General features: G+C 27.0%; 2 protein-coding genes across 2 annotated transcripts; both read left to right on the top strand.

Annotated features, from left to right (window-relative positions):
- The first annotated feature begins 394 nt into the window (after positions 1-394).
- Positions 395-1,610, top strand: LOC104649435 (MYB-like transcription factor ETC3). Its single transcript, XM_010328616.4, has 3 exons — positions 395-591; positions 667-754; positions 1,240-1,610. Exons 1-3 carry the CDS (start codon positions 528-530, stop codon positions 1,370-1,372), a joined length of 285 nt encoding a protein of 94 aa, XP_010326918.2. The 5' UTR covers positions 395-527; the 3' UTR covers positions 1,373-1,610.
- A 14,143-nt stretch (positions 1,611-15,753) lies between these two features.
- On the top strand, positions 15,754-17,941 carry WRKY41 (WRKY transcription factor 41). The gene is given in 3 exon segments (NM_001247601.2): positions 15,754-16,260; positions 16,364-16,489; positions 17,190-17,941. Coding segments are annotated over 3 exon segments (1,011 nt in total). The 5' UTR covers positions 15,754-15,916; the 3' UTR covers positions 17,731-17,941.
- The last annotated feature ends 209 nt before the right edge of the window (positions 17,942-18,150 follow it).

Genomic DNA, 18,150 nt, shown 5'->3' with positions numbered 1-18,150 from the left:
AAATTGTATGTCAATTGGACCTACCAATCAAATTCATAAGGCAAATAATGATCAATGAAGACCCCCTTCTTTTCTTTTTTTTAAGGGCTCAGGTTAATCAGTCTACTAAGTTTTGCTTTTCTTGTAGTCGATCCTGAGTGTTCTTTGCTCCTTTCAGCTTAAAATGCCTAATGTGGAGAAACAAGTAACAACAGCTTATATTATTGGGGAGAAATTAAGATTTGAACTTTAACTATCCACTGGATATAAATGAAAGAAACGTATGTAAAAATGTAAGTAGATAATGGGAAGGAATGACAACTGCAAGTCAAAGGGAAAGAAAGAGTAGTTTGTTTGGTTAGGACCAGCCGTTGTTTGATGTTTGATGATAAACAAATGCAGACAAATCTGTCGAACCATTGAGGACAAGTATAAAAAAACAGAAGCTGTCCCTCCTAATCAACAGCAACTCTCTGCTAGTCCTCTTTTCTTGATCCTCATTATTCTTATCTTTCTATTTCTCTACTCTTTTTCTTTTGTACCTAAAAATGGATCAAAATCTCCATCACCAACACAAACTCATGCACCACCGATGTTGCAGCCATGAAGAAGGTACACCTCAAATATATATATATCCCTTATGTTTCTTCATTCGTTTTTTAACTTCTTTTTTCTTGAAAAAAACAGAGGTTAATAGTATGGAGTGGGAATTCATTAGAATGAGCAAGCAAGAAGAAGATCTTATTTACAGGATGCACAAACTTGTTGGAGACAGGTAAAAAAAAAGTTGAATGATTACCCGTATCTTCATGTCTCATTATTAAGAATAGGAAAACATGCACACATGTAGTATTACCATTAACTTTAACTTGACTAAAACTAGCTCAATAACATACTTTTACATGGTGTGATATTATCCTCATTGAGTCAAGTTGACACAATTTTTCTCAAAAATATCACACGTCGTTAAGATTATTCAAACCTTATAAACAATGATGGAGTCAGAGTTTTTACTAAGGAGTGAAAAAGTAAAACGCGTTAAGAAGTCAAAGTAATACATTATAAAAATAAAATTAACTGTGTATAGACAATATAAAATTTTCATCGAATGAACTTGTTGGCCCTACAAGTCACTTCTTTATTGTTTCTACATTCCATATTAAACTTTATTTACATACACCCATCTAATATGATATACTATTAGGTCATATTTATTGTTTTGGATGATGAAACTTAAGTTTATGATTTTTTGAATATAAGGTGGGGGCTTATAGCAGGTAGAATACCAGGGAGAACAGCAGAAGAAATAGAAAGGTTTTGGATAATGAGACACAGTGATGGGTTTGCACACAAGAGAAGACAAACAATTAAGAAAAGTCTACCACCTACATAATTATTATTATCCTTCTTTTTCTTTAAACCAAAAAAAAAAAAAAAACTTTTTGAGGAAAGCAGATTCTCTTTTTCCTCCTCATCCTTTCTTTTCCATTTTGTTTGGGGACCCAAGCTATTGATCATTTTATCATTTTCTTGTCTGTGTACTTTTATTTTTTAGATTTATATCTTATGCCTTTTTGGTTTACTTGTTATGTTTATGTGGGCAATATATATGTAATCATATTATCTTCTTAGCTTTAGGTGACAATATTATTAGTCCAATATGTAGGCAGAATATTAGTCATTGATGCTAAGATATCAATTATATCCAACTATGCATAACAATATATTGGGACGATAATTAAGTGCAAAATTAGAGGTTAGTTTTTTTCACATTCTTAAAGAAAATATAATCAAAAGAGTAATTTGATAAAATTATTCGTTTTTACTCTTTGATCTTAATTTTGTACTACTTTTTTTTTTCATTATAGTAATATCTCTTCACATTATTGAGTAAAAATAAATAAATTAATGATATCTTAATTTTCTAAAATTAACAACTATAAATCACCAATTATTTATCGTAAACACAATAACAAAAATGAAGCGTGAGAGTAATAACTAGAAAGAGATCTTGATAAAAAAAAATTGAGTGATTGTTTAGTGATAAAATCACTATCTAAGACTTTTCCTTAAATATTTTAATGATCTAAAATTGCTTTCTTCTATGGGTTTTTTTTTGGGAAAATTGTATAAAATAGCAAACTAATAACCTAAATTAAATGGAATAGCTAGGGTTTGATTTAATTGTGCTCCATAGCAAGCGTTGGCAAAAATTTGCCAGGCGTCTCTCTCCCAGAAGTCTCGCTCGCCACTCTCTCATTCTCGCCTCTCTCGCTTTATACACAGAAGTGTATAATTTCTGTTTCTGTTTTGTATAAAGCGAGAGAAAATTGTATATACACATGCAAAAATGTATATCTTCGTGTTATACACTTAGTTATATAATTTACAAACATTTTACTTCAAATATTGCAGAGAAAAATGCCAAAGAATTATACAATTGTGAATGATACAATTGCAGTGAAATACAATTTTTTCTAGCTTTATACAACAGAAGTGTATATATTGTGTTTCTGTTTTTGTATAAAGCGAGAAAAACATATATCTTCTTGTTATACACTTATAATTATGCAATATACATACATTTTAATTCGATTCAACTGTATACAAAGCTAATTATACAATTGCAGCGAAATAGGCCAGCGAATTATACAATTTAGGCCAGCGAATTATACACTTTTATATGTATAGCGAATTATACAGTTTTTATGTTTGCTATGGAGCGCAATTATGCAAAGTTTGCTATATTATACAAATATGATTTTTTTGTTTGCTATATGTGAAAGATTGCCCTTTGGGTTGGGGGGGGGGGGGTAGAAAGGAAGCTATTTCCTCAATACCAAAATAAGTAGTGTTATTAATTTGAGAATTTTTGTGAGCTCATGAATCATTCTGCGAGACGTCTAATAATCACTATTTAGTCTACGAATATATAGAATAAGATTATCCATTATTCATTTTAGGGCAACATTCACATATAGCAAACAAAAAATTCATATTTGTATGCTACAGCAAAGTTTGCATAATTACGCTCCATAGCAAACATAAAACTGTATAATTCGCTATACATATAAAACTGTATAATTCGCTGGCAAACTTTGGCTAACGTTTGCTATGGAACACAATTAAATCAAACCCTAACTACTCCATTTATTTTATGTTATTAGTTTGATATTATATACAATTTTCCCTTCATTTTATTAGACGGGTCGAAGGAGTGGAAACATATTTGGGCCGCGAAGAGCCCATTATATTGAGATTCGGCTAAGAACTAGGGGCCCATAATTCTTCAATTAACCCAATTACTATTATTTAGTCCATTTCATTTGTAAAATCTTAAGTCAAACAAATATCACAAAAATTACTTGTTTCATGAATTGCAAACATAACTTCTAAAACAATTTTTTTTATATACCATAGGTTTGTAAAAATCCATGTTGAAATCTCACGTGGAGAAATCAAGGATTGTATTGATATATTGATTATATTGATGAAAATAAATTGAGTTACAAGCTCTTAAGTTAACTATACTTAGAGTCCTACTACAATATCTACTACTAATATAATAATAATAATAATAATAATAATAATGTAATTATAAATAATTTAAATTCTAGTTATAGACGAAATATATTGTAAACCTTTTATCGTTCCTGCTCAACGTGTTCCCTTGAGGTTTTCAAACAAATAGTAGGGACCATCGTTATATAATTGATTATTATGAATTGATATTAGATACTTCCGTTCATTTTAAGCTCCTTAAGAAATAGTAATCGCAATAATTATTTTATTATCGTAGGCATATTAATCAATGTTTCATATTAAGACTTAAAAAATAAATTTTTAAATGCACCTGAGAATTAAATAATTATTTTTTATTGATATGTTAAAAATAAAAATCTATTTTTAAAATAATAAATAAATACAAATAAACGAATTGATTTTTATATTTCTTTTTCCTTACACATAATTTAACTTGTAGAATATAAATATATTGGCCATTTAAGCTAGCTAGTCTACGATAATTAATTATTACTGTGGAGTAATGATGTATTGTGGTTGACATTTAAGGACACGTTGAGAAAAAATTCAAGCTTAAATTTTATTTATGTGACAATAACGACCAATGATATCCATTTTGATGTCCGTACGGTATCCCCCTTCTTTCGTCTTTTCCTTTTCTTTTTTTTTAAATAATCGTGATGTCCAGTTAATTTTTGCCTATTCATATTTTAATTATTGCTTTTCTTTTTTCCTACCTAAATTTGTTACTTTTTCTCTCACAATGATAACGATTACTAAACTTATGGGTAGAAAAAGTATACAATGAACTTTAATGATTCCAGTACTTTTCCAATAAAATTTGACGAAGTATGGTACCATTTAGCAAAATACAATGAATATAATTCAAAAGAGATAAATTACTGTAATTAATTTAATTATCTTTTGATTTTATAAATGTTCTTTTTATTGTGGCTATACTTATTTCCTTGACCTAGTAAAATAATTAAAACAAAACATTTATCCACAGTAAAGTAGTGCAAACGCGTTTATACGGGAAAATCCCTATATATATATATATATATATATATGATTGGTTGATATTTTAATTATTTGAAAATTAAAGTAAAGTGTGACCCAAAACAACGTATAAAATATTGTTGGAAGGTTCCTAAAATCTTGTTTTTTGACTATTATAGCATGAAGCAAAATCCAACCACACAATTCCAATAACTTTTTTATATCATTTATAAATATAAATATCAATTTATTTATTTTTTTCTTCCTAATAGGGACTGAACATCGAAAAAGTAGTCCCACCCAATAAGTAGACAAGTCATTCGTACTTGTATGTAACTCATTTATGTAACAAAAATGGATTGTAGTACACTAATAGATTGATACAATTGTTTCATTCTTAATTACAGGTTTTTGATAAAATTTTAGGTTTGTTGGTTAGTGAAAATATTTTGTTGGAAGCGTCATCTTCAAATGAGCCTATTAAACATAATTTATTTTCTAATCACGCCATCATATTGGTGATTATGTTAATAAATTATGCTAATATTATTTTATAGGATTGATAATTTCAAATGGATTCCTTTTATATATACTATACTATCCTCTCGTACTAGATCTGTACTTTTTATTTTATATGGTAATTAATAAATTTTCAGCTTCATTATTTTGCCCTTTCTATTAATTAGCCTTTTTGAAAAGAAAAAAGAGAGAAACTTTGAATCTTTAAAGTTTGTTTAAATTTTCAAAGGTCATATTAATTGTAGAAATAAAATTGAAAAAATAATAATTTTACTCTAATTTAGGAAGTGATCAAATAATATCGATAAAAATTTTGTAGTAAGATACCCATTTAATATGAGATAGTAAAATTAATACTATGTGAAATCGAATATAAAAATCACTTCCAACTAGTTGTCCCTTGGAAAAGATAATTTCTAAATAATAAGGGGTCAAAATGAGTATAGTCAATTTCTTTATTGATAGATTATTAGTTGATTTATGGGATATCATATTGCAATATAAAATCATGAACTACTAGGTCGTAAATTTGAATAACAGTAAATGTAAATTGAAAAACTATTAGATGGTGAGGTGTTTTAGAAAAAAACAAAAGATTGTAAAAATATAATAATAAAATCTTCTTTTTAATCTTATTTTTAAACTACAATAGTGAGCTATAACGTAAACTTACAAGTGATTCAGTATCTTTTAAATTTTTTTGTTATATGGATCATATTTTCAAGTCCAAGTAGGATGCGGTTACAAGTGTGGACGGTGAGTCCTTTGAAAATACTTGGACGGATTCGTACGTATATATAATTAAATAAATTATTAGTACTAATATTAATGTTAAAAGGATATTTTGAATGTACATTTCATTATTGTTAGCTGAGTATTATGTCAAGAGGACAAATATTTACGGTACATTTTGCAGGTTTAAATCAACTAACAAGGAGGATTTCTACCGAAATTTTAGTTATCTCTCCGGAGTTTATCTAAAATAAAGTTGAATGACTTTATAGCTAAAAAAAAAGTATTTTTTCGATCAATTTTTATTTGTGATATTAATTTTTTTTAATTTATTGACTAATTTTTAAAGTTAAATATATTATATTAAATCGATATTTTAAATTAAAAAATTAGATATTCAAAAACTATACGAAAAATATTATAAATTGCAAATTTTTTGCATATCAATATGATGAAAAAATAAATCGTAAAACGTTAGTCAAAATTTTATAGTTTGACTCTAAAAAAAAACTATGACAACAAAGTGCACGGAGGTAGTAACGTGTATTGATGAGAAGACGAGAGGAAGTTGCTCGGATGAAAGTTGCTCGGAAGGTAAGCACCTTTCACTTTCAATCTAAAGATTGCGAATTCGAATAACTAATGGAGCAAAAGGAGGGAGCTCCTAGGTGAGGGTTAAAAAAAAAAAACCTTCCCAAAAGAAAAAGAGTATTGATGGGAAAAAATATTATGAGTTCAACGATCATTTCAGAAATTAGTCTCTATTTGTCGCTTATAATTAATTGATCAAATAATGTTCTGTTGTAATGTGTGTGTCAGTGTGTTTGTGTGAGACTAGTCCCTGGAATTTGAGTACAAATAGGGAAAAATTACAGAACCTCAATAATTAATTAATTTCATAAATAATAATGAAACTAAGTATCTATAGAAGAAACATCGTATAACTAAATTTGAGTATCCAAAAAAATATCTTAACTACTCCTCCATATATACTCAGAAAAATGTAAAATTATCATTAGTTTGGTGCGAAATGTTCATGAAATATATTATGGAGGCTGCTGCATAAGCAAAAGTTGTTAAATAAGTAAGTATTTTCTCTAAAGTATAGGTAGGAGAAATATTAGAAAGGTGAATTGATGGCAATGAGTACTGCCAAAACAAAGGGCCAGTTGTTCAGACACAATAATTTTTTGTGTGTACGTTGGTGTTTAATGCCATTTCCAACACTTTTCTTGGTAAAGTAGGAGAAACAAACAAGACAAAAGTTGGGAAATAAAGGGATAAGATTTATTTGTAACTTTCCTTTTCATTTCTCTTGTGTTTCCTAGCTAGCCAGTGCTTAATCGGTTAAGTATCTAAATTTTTACGTTGTTAACGAAAGAAGGTATAAGAGCACTTTATAATTTTCTCTTTACACTAAATATTTCCAAAGTAACCAAGAAAGAGTAGCCGGGATCATCACATGATGCAATACATATATATTGAAAAAAAAGTGTATGCTATAGATAATTATAATCAGTGATCGCAATATGTAAGTAATAATAGTTAGTAGCGAAGGAGTTTGAAATATGATTAAATAAACATTGAAAAAAGTCGATATCACATTAGGAACTTATATTAAACCATATAATATGGATAATATAATTTTTTGTAAACAAAAATATTGAATGATTATTAGCTCCGCCCATCACGTGTAATAATATTAATTATTGAAGGAAAAAATTGGAAGAAAACAGGAAATGTGTTTGGAAAAAGACTAATTAATTAATAGTGTTGTTTCTGAACAAACATTAAAAAAAAAGTCCACAGTTATGTTGAATGTATTCATATCCCAAGGACAGAATTATTTCATGTCCGTACGAGATTCATATCCCAAATTCCACAATTGCTTTTTCATTTTTCCATTAAATTTCTTTTTTGTTTCTTTCTTTCTCATAAAAATAAACATTTCCAAAAGCTTAGGGTCAGGAATATATAATTTATATAGGAAAATTTATATAAATGTGCTATAATAAAAAAATATTTATCATTTATAGCAATAATAATCTTTTTTTATTTGATCGCTTTTAATTCATTTATAATACAATTTTATACATATTACAAAGAATAATTTATTATTCATATATAATATAAGTTTTAATGATGGATAATACATTTATCACACATTTTAATACACTTATAATACAATGTGATCATTTTTTACCAAACAAACACAATATATTTCAAAAACAATTATAATTCAAATATATTGCATAAAAATTCACTTTAAATGATATTACAGATTTATCACAGTATTGCTATAAATGATAATAAACAAAAAATATCGCTAAAATCAGTAATTATTTTTTAAAATATATTAATTTATATAATTTTTCCATTTATATATATAGGTAACTTAAAGAGGGACGTGCGTGCTTCATATTTTGATGTGGCTATTTGCGGATATGTTTGCTTTTTATTGAAATAGTTATCGAAATTTAGTATTTTCATTAAATTTGTTTTTTTTCATATATATTTGAAAATTACGTAAAAATATTATTAAGTATAATAATTAGCAATTTTAAATACATTAAAATCATATAAAATGTTTAATCGACTCTCCAGAGGTTATGAATGTCAGAAAGAGAAAATTTTTTATATATAATTCAAAATTCATGTAAAAGAAATACTGTAAATCACAATAACTAAGACTTAAAAATATTTTTTATAACAATGTATGGTAACCCCTGTAGTAAGACTCTTCGGCCTCGTAGTCAATCTACTGATGAGCATAGGCCGCTTGCACTCGCTCGCCTGGCACGACAGAAGAAAGTCAAACTCGATTGAAGGCAGGCAAAAGGAGAGCAACTTCAACTAGCTCACAGAAAATCTCGATGTTCGAGATCTTTGTCTCGCAGAGGGCGAAATGAGATCTTCTTGGAACAAGGTCAGAGACGTTGGACGGACTCTCCTTCCGAACCCGGGGCTGGGCCGTCCCCTTCGATTCGCGCACCATGGATTGACCAGAGACTGGGAGTAGTCGTCATCTTTTTCCATAGTAGTCATCCAGCAGGAGTTCAACCGTTCCCTAAATATGGAGTCAATGACTTTGAAGGGCCATTATTGAGTCAAGCAACCGAAACCGAGCAAAATTTTATTAGTGCTATGACACAAATGGCACATAAATGCTCTTTTTTTTTGGGTTGGGCTCTACTTCTTTCCTTGACATTTAACACAAACACTCGTTTTGTCCCACACTTTGAGAAAAAATGACTTTATGTAAAAGCTGCCTAACTTTGGTTGGTTGGCATACATTTCTTTGGAACTTAATACTCGTTCAAAGATTCTTGAGATAAATTGTTAATTTTATTTCAGTAAATTTTAAAAATATTTATTTATTTGGCTAATTAAATTTAAATATATTTTTGATCTTGTCACATGGGTGAATTATATCCTAAATTCTCGTCAAGTTTAAGAGTGTTTTCAATATTTTTTTCGTCTTTTTATTAAGAGCTCTAAACTTTTACAAGAATTTGAGATTACTTATTAGGTCATGTGACAAAGTAAGAATGTCTTTAAGCTAAATTAATCAAATAAAAGAATGTTTTTAATATTTATCAATAATTTAAGAATTAAATTAATAATTCATACCAAGTTTTTTTATAATTCTCTCAAGATTCTTATATATATTCTACAAAATCGTATTGTGATTAACTATAGCATCTCACAAAATCCAACCATAAAAATCCAATTAATAAAGGTAGCCTACATTATCTCATCTCTCATCAATCAATAAATAGACAAGTCAGTAGCACTTGATGGAACTCATTTACTAGATGTTTTTTGTTGGGTTACACGGTATAAAATGAAATAGAATAACGATAACTTTTAACTTTTTTTAAGAGTGACAATATTATTTATCCTTTATTAAATTTGTTACGTGATTTAAAGGATACGTAAATTGAATTGATTTATAAGATAATTTTTTACGAGTGATAACGTTATTTATCCTTTATTAAATTTGTTACGTGATTTAAAGGATACGTAGATTGAATTGATTTATAAGATAATATAATTTGAATATAAGTATAAATATATTAACAAATCAAAATGCAAATAAGTAATAATACTTTATTACTCTAATATATAAAATCGAATCAGACTAATTTCAATTGTACTTAATGAAGGTAATTTTGAATTAACCTCGAACTTGAAGAACAGTCTACTAGTATTTATTTGATAAAAAAAATAAGCACGTTGGTATTATATTTTGAATTAGTGTCTTATACATAATTAAAAAATAAAAGATATTCACTTTATTTTCTCACTAATTATGAATAAAAGTTTTTTTTTTTAAAAAAAAGATAACCTTAAATTTGTCGTATCGTATGCTTTGGGATAGAATAGTGGATTACAACTTTCATGTGGTTCAGTTTTACTTTTTCATGACCAAATATTCTGTCCTGTTTTACTTGATAAAATCTTTGGGATTTCTTGAAAATGATATTACAAGGATTGTAATCCAAATGAATCTTTCTACTTATTGATTTTTGACAATTTTTGCCTATCGAGACAACAAAATCCTCTTAATTTTGACTAATCTTTTATTTGATTTACAACTTAAAGTCACTATCTCCCAATATTGAATAGATTGTGATCTACGTGATAATATTTTCTTCTTTTCAACATATGTGTTAGCAATATTTTTTCAATTTGTAACCCATTCTTAATTAAAGAAAATTTTAAATTATTAAAGAGTTACATCTTTTTCAAAATGTATATTAAGAGCAAGTTTGTAAAAATACATCTTATTTTTTAAGAACGAGTAATTTTATTAATGAATGTGTTCAAATTAAAAACATAATTTATTCTGAAACGGACGTAGTATATATTATATTTTCCAGGGCGTGTATTCATTGTCATTTTCAACGGAAGGAAGAAAAATAGAATACAAATACAATAGAGAGAATATGTGGATTAATTGGACAATTTACTAATAGGTTGAAATTCCTACTAAATGAAGTTGAATTAGTGAAATAGCTCGCATATTTCTTTTTTTAATTGTTGAATTAGTGAAATTGCTTGCATATACTTTTTGGGGTTAAAAAACATTTAATAAAATGGAATTATTTTGTTAAATAACTAAAGATTAGGTTCAATATCATCGCAACGTTATTTCATTAAATTTGACAAACTATGTTTAAAAATTAATATCTTATGTAAAAATGTCAAATAACGAGTTAAGTTAAATTTGAATAAAGTTAAATAAGCTGAGTTGATATATTCTTGGGAAGAACCTATTCAAATCACTTTTAATTAACATATTGGGTTAGATTAGTTTGGAGTAAGCAATACTATGATAAGGACACTATTAAACATCAATTTGAACATTTTATAAAAGGCAATTTGCCAATTGGGGTTGTATAGTATAATTGTTGGTACAGTCTCAGTTTCCATAATTAATAGAGCATTAATGAATACTTAACTTCAAATGATTTTAATTGAAGTTGACTTTGTATGTTTGTTAATAATTTTGTTTAAAATGGCCTCTAATCCAAGAGAAATGGAGGATATGTTAATTATTTGTCAATTAAGCACAACTCACTGCCAGCATTATAAATTTATAATTAACTATAAAATTTTCTAGCTAGATGCATGTTCTTTCCTGTTAATAGTTTAGAGAAACATTTATATATAATTGTCAAAATTACTTAAAAGTATGTAATTGTGCACCTAAATTCAAATTCCATGTTTGATTTGATGTCTATCCTTAAAAAGGAAAAATAAAATAAAAATAGGGTCCATTCATGTCTGGTAATTAAGTTTTTCTTCCTTTATTTGCTTGACTTACTCTTTCATATTAGAAATTCCTAAACTTGACACATTGAAATTTCTTATCTCCTTTTATAATTACCTATATTAAATTAATGAATAGTAATAAAGGATGGAGCATGTAATTAAAAAGGGTCCATATTTGTTTTTAAGAACTTCAAAATAATTTATTTTAAAATTATAATTTTAAAAATATAATGAATTTAATTGTATGTATCCAAAGATTGAACCTCAATTTTATTTTGAATACAATTCTAAGCGGGAGTGCACCTTTTTTTTCTTGAAATTCTAAATCTATCTCTGCAGGTGAATCTATTGCATAATTTATGAGTTAATTTTTTTATCTGTGAATCTTCCATTTTTATTAAAAATTAATTAATTTAAAAATAATAAATTTTAAACTCAATAAATCAAATGATACGACTATACCAAACAAAAAGCCATAATTAATCTTCAAATTTTATATTCATCAGATATTTCTGGTGAAAACTTCAATCTTGAAGCATGGAAGCTTCTTAAAATGTTCATGAACAACTGCAGGCACAACTTATCGTTGAGACTCCTGCCCCAAATTAAGAGATTCGACACCACAGAATGAGAGAATCTTATAATACGAGGGCTAGTAATTGGTCAAGTCATTAAATTTAGTCATTTTGATCAACATGGCTACAAGTGGACACTCTCCATAGGTGTTGTATAATCCTCCTTTTCTACTTCTAGTCCACCATAACTCATCAAATTTCAATAAATAAGAGAACTTAATATCATATGTTATATCTTAAAGAAATGTTGTAAAGATATTGTACTATTATACTAATAGTCTCACTGACTTTTTAAAAGAAATATTCTTGAAACAAAATAGAGTAATGAAGAAGCAGCACACACATTAATTCTACTTATTAATATAATATTTTATTTTTTTATTTTTGCATGTACCAATAAGCTGGATATAACATGGCAAGTCAAATCCAAATGAATTATTTTCTTTCGACTCTGTCAAAATGAAAAGAAGGAAATTTAAATCGAGAAAAAAAAACATGATCAAAAAAATAATCTTGACATCATACAATTTACTTGACTACTTAGAGTAATACATTAAAAATTGAACACATTGTTACCTAAGAAACTATATATACACCTTTTCGTTCAAAGTATATTTAGTATGACCCATAAAAAGTATAGTTTTCGATGTATTATTTCGGTCAATAAATTTATTTTAAAATATTTGACGTTTTAAAAAATAACTAGTTCATTTACATTCCTCACAGACCTTCAATTTGTTATTCTAATTATCAAGGTGTTAGTTCAATAAAATATTTAAAACGAGAGATAAAATATAATTTGAACAAATACTAAAAGATGTATTATTAGTAGCTCAAGATCATGAATTGTCGGAGCGCTAGCAAGAATGAATAAACGATATATTATGAAAAAAGTAATTTCGTGCTTTGGTGTTTTGAAATTTATTTCTAGAAATTGAAATACCAAACAATTATTATTTTCCAAAGTATGTTTGAAAATGATCATTTTAAAAATTTTAACTATTTATTTATAGATACTGTAATTCAATAACATCAAGTTAAATTTATATTTATATTAAAAAATATGTGGTAATAATAAATTGCAAACATAATAATATTATTAAGAATGTACTACTAAAAATTCAAATAATTCATAATCATAAATTGTAAATAATATATATTTCAAATTTAAATATCAAAATTCAAAAACGCAAGAAGCTTCTTAACTTTTAGTCGAAACAATTTGAGATAACAACAAAAGAGTATAAGCCACAGAATTACAATTATAAGATTTTATCTGATTGCTAAATCAGTCAAAAGAAGAATATTCAAACGTGGTTCCGCGTTGGTGTACTTAATGTATTGCTACTTTATATTATAATATATATTATATGAGACAAATAATGTGAGAACAACTTGACGTAGAATCGTGATGTCACATTTATACAACCCCTTTGTTACGTTTATGTTATTCTTTTTTATTCTTCAAACGTTAATTATGTAATTCCACCAACTATTTTATATACTATCGTTTTCTTAATACTTTCTTCTTTTATTTTTTCTGAGTTCCGAAAATTGATGTATTGGGATAATTAACGGTTAATGAGTGATAGGTTTTGAGATAAAATAATATTTCTTAGATAGCGATGTCTATATTTTGATAAATATAAGATTTCATAATCTCTAAAAATTTTACGATATAATAAATTACAAAAATTCTCTCTCTAACTATATCTATTGGCCAACTAAGAAAAGTATATCATGCAAAGAGGTTTTCTTTTCTTGCTGAAAAAACCATGGGCTCTATCCTTTTCTTTTGTCAAACTTGAACCAAATTTACTATAGATAATATATGACGATAAATATTTTTCAACTTTCAATTGCCATCATAAAAGAAAAAATAATGCATAATTTAGTTAAAATTTGATTAGAAAATTAAAAAAATTATAGTAATATTTTTTTAATTTTTTATTTATTTTTCAATTAAAAAGTATAAAAAATTAAAATGATAACATATTTAAAAATGTAAAATAATTTAGATGAAAGGATTTTGAAAGGAATCTACAAGCAATTATCTCAAAAATCAAATTGCTCAAACATTTAGAGTCACTTTTTTTAGTTTCTAGAAAGAAATAAAAAATCAGATTTGTCTAAAAACGAAATGAAAAGTGAATCTAATTCTCAATCAAAATGAAGTAGAAAATTGCAGCACGTGTTTCCACGTTCACACTCAACTTGCTCATACAGTGTTTCTCATTTTATACCATCACAAGTGAGGCTTGTTTCTTATCACACTAAGTGAGAACACATTAATATTTTGATTATAAAAAATAAATTATTTAATTTGAATTATAATCAGGCTTTTCAAAAAGTAAAAATATTTGTATAAAAAAGTTATAAATTCATAGTATTAATAGGAGGTTAACTTTTTCAAAACAAAATAATTATTTAACCAATATATTTCTCAAATATTAATACAATCCTATTAATTAAAATAGTTTCTTTATTTGAATAATACTAATAGTTTCTTTTTATGACAATGATATATCCACTTCAAAATATTATATTTTGATACATAAAAATACGTTTCTAAAAAATGAGTAAACATATTATATATACTTGTCAATCTATTAAAGAAATATTGAGAAACGTATTGGCCAAATAAGGATTTTTTCTCCTTTAAAATGCCTTTTTTCTATGAAAAGCAATTAGGCAAACAAATTCTTATCTTAATCATGCTATTTACGCGCTCAATTATTGTTAGCGATCGACTTTGTTTGTGCTTCTGAATGTGACATTTTGTACCTAAAAATGGAATCTCCTCTTTAATCAATAACTAAATCTATATCAATATCAATATTTATATTCATTTGTCTATTTATTCTATGCTATTTTAAAAGAATAAACTTTCTAATTCGACCATTAAATTAAATTATTATAATACTTTCAACTATTTCGAAGAATGATAATTTTTCTGATGAGTTGTGATTTTTTTTTAATGGATTATGAATTTTTTATTAGTTGTGATTTTTCCGAAAGGTTATAATTTTTCAAAAAGATGTAATAAACATCCGCTCGTACTATCCTTTATTAGCTAAAGAGGGTTTCATTGTTTAACTATAAATTTTTTAAAAAAAATTCTACTCTCTTCTTCTTAAATATCAAAACTCAAATATGATTAATAATTGTTAGAGTAAATTCAAAATTCATCGAAATTTGAGATATGACTTATCTTTTTTGACATACACGTAAAAGAATATTTTAACGCGATTATAAATTAAGCATAAGTATACAAATGCGACGCGTGTAACTAAAACTAGTGAAAATAATAAAGGCCACATAATCTTTTGATTTGGACTAGTTTATATTAGAACTTGGAAAACACTTAAAACTTTAACATCAATTATTGATGAAAGAATAATAAGTTTAACGAGTAAAAGAAGAAGAAGAAAAAACGATACGTAAAGCGTGGTGGCCCAAAAAACGCACTCTTTGAATTAGTCATTGTAGGGTCTCTATTTAATTTAATTTCTCTCTAGTAAAGGGGGAAAAAAAAAATTCAATTCATAAAACAAAAGAAAAGAAAATTCCAACAAAACTATAATGTATAATCTCATAGTCAATATTTGTTCCCCTTTCCACTTTTTTTCCTCTTTATATCCCTTCCATTTCCTTCATTTTTTTTCTTCTAACTATCCCTAAAGCAACTTCACTTGCTCTCTCCTACTTCTTTCTTAGCAACTTTCCCCCTTCATAAATCCATTTATATGCACACACACACACATATTTCACAAAATAAATTACCAATTTTGTCATCATTGAAGTTTCACAAAATGGAGAAAGTTAAAAGTATGGAGAAAAAGAAATTGATTAATGAGTTAACACAAGGGAAGGAATTTGTAAACCAATTGAAAAATCAGATTATTGGTCCATTAGCTTCTCCTGAGGAATGTGATTTACTAATTGGGAAAATATTGTCTACACTTGAAAAATCATTATCAATTCTCAATTTGAAGGCTCTTCTTCTTGAAGGTGGAATTAATAATATTAACAATTCTACATCTTCATGTTCATCGATTTCATTTCTTGGTAGTAGTAATAATAATATTAGTCCCAAGAGTGAAGTTTTTGATTCTTCAAGGGAAAAATTGGACAAAAATATGGTCTCCAAGAAAAGGTGATTTTTTTTTTTTACTATTTTGGACTATTTTCTTGGATTTTTAAAAATATATATACATGTTTTTGCTCAATTTGTATATATATATTTTTTGGATTTGCAGAAAGAAAACACAACAATGGATTAATCAAACAAGCATTTCTGTAAATGGGCTTGAAGGTCCATGTGAAGATGGATTTAGTTGGAGAAAATATGGCCAAAAAGATATTTTAGGGGCTAGTCATCCAAGGTAAAAAAAATAAAAATCCTTTAATTTTACTGTTTGTTAAATTTTTTTTATCTATTTGTTTAATGGTTAAATTTAATTTTGAATAAAAAAGACAAGATTATACTAAAAATGGAAGTGATTTGGACTTTTTTTTTGTCTCGTAGACTAACTACTTAATCAACTGTTGAATTAATTAATGTAATTAACTTAAACTAAGATTTATTACTTGTTAGGAGGTGGTCAGCTACATTAATTGCAATTGCCCACTTGCTCCAAATATAAATTACAATGAAAATGATGGCAGTAGATGGGATCCTTGAATCATAAAAAATAAAAAATAGTAGTAAAAAGTTAAAGATAAAAAAATAAAAAATAAAAACATCATAGTTCCTAGTTTTTGGTGTTTTTAGGCTACATTCAGTGCATGAATTTTGATCATTTCATGTGGTCCCTTCTATATTAAAACACTTCCAAATGTCTCTTGTCCTTGAGTAGCTAGAGAAAGTAAACCAATCAACTTTTTGAGTCATAAAGGCCCTTTACTTTTGGCAAGTAGTAATGTGAAAAAAAATAATTGAGATCGTAAATGATAGAAGTACATCGAATCGAGTTTTAACTTATATACAATGACAACAGTTTCATACTGGTTGTTTAAATTTAACATGTTGTGATAAGTCGATATGTTTGTGTTAATCATTTTTCTTTTTGGGGGTAAATGCAGGGCTTATTATAGGTGTACTCATAGGAACACACAGGGGTGTTTGGCTACAAAACAAGTCCAAAAATCAGATGCAAATTCAACAATTTTTGAAGTGACATATAAAGGAAGGCACAGTTGCAAAGTTGCACAATCTGAAATATTTTCACTTAATAACCAAAAACGCCAGAAATGCAACAAAAAACAACAAGAAGAAATGGTAATATTCAACTCTGCAACACCAAACCATAACGCTGAAAACTTTAACATTATAACAGCAAAAGATGAAGAGGTTTTCACGGCGTTCCCATTCCCTCCTGCACCACTACACATCGAAAATATTATCGAAGAAAATAAATTCTTTCCAGATTCGTCAGAGTTACCATTATACTTGGCGTCCCCAAATGATGAATTTGGAATGGAACACATGATTCTACAGAGCTCAGATTCAGATCTTACTGAATTGATATCAACTCCGACTTCGATTTCAAATTCCTCATTTGGTGGAGAAGGGGTGGATTATGAACCTGAAATCACATTTGACATTGAAGAATTCTTCATTTAATTTGAAATTTAGAGAATTCATTGCAAGTTTGTAATAGCAGGAAGTAAGTTTTGTGCAATAATTTTTGTTGTTATTTTTAGCCTAATTGATCCTAAGCTAAAGTCAATTGACTGATGTTTAAGAGAAATAGTTGTAGTAAAATTGTAACGTCGATGAATTCATGTTTGTAATTACAAGCTTTCGCTATTGAAATTCAAGTTGCATTTCAATTTTTTTGTTTGTTTTAGTAAATGAGATTAATTTAGGACAAAAGTACGTAATTACTTGAGCTTTTATAAATTTAAAGACAAGTTATGTAATAGTAACACTTGGAATTACGTGTATCAAAATGATTATACTGAATCAATATGTATATGTATATGATATGTGTTTGTATTTTGCACGTACAACTTATATCTCATATAAATCATTTAACTATTT

The sequence above is a fragment of the Solanum lycopersicum genome, chromosome 1 (assembly GCF_036512215.1).
Source record: "Solanum lycopersicum chromosome 1, SLM_r2.1".
Lineage (NCBI taxonomy): Eukaryota > Viridiplantae > Streptophyta > Magnoliopsida > Solanales > Solanaceae > Solanum > Solanum lycopersicum.
The sequence above is the reverse complement of the archived record's forward strand: the minus strand, read 5'-3'. Positions and strand labels throughout refer to the sequence as shown.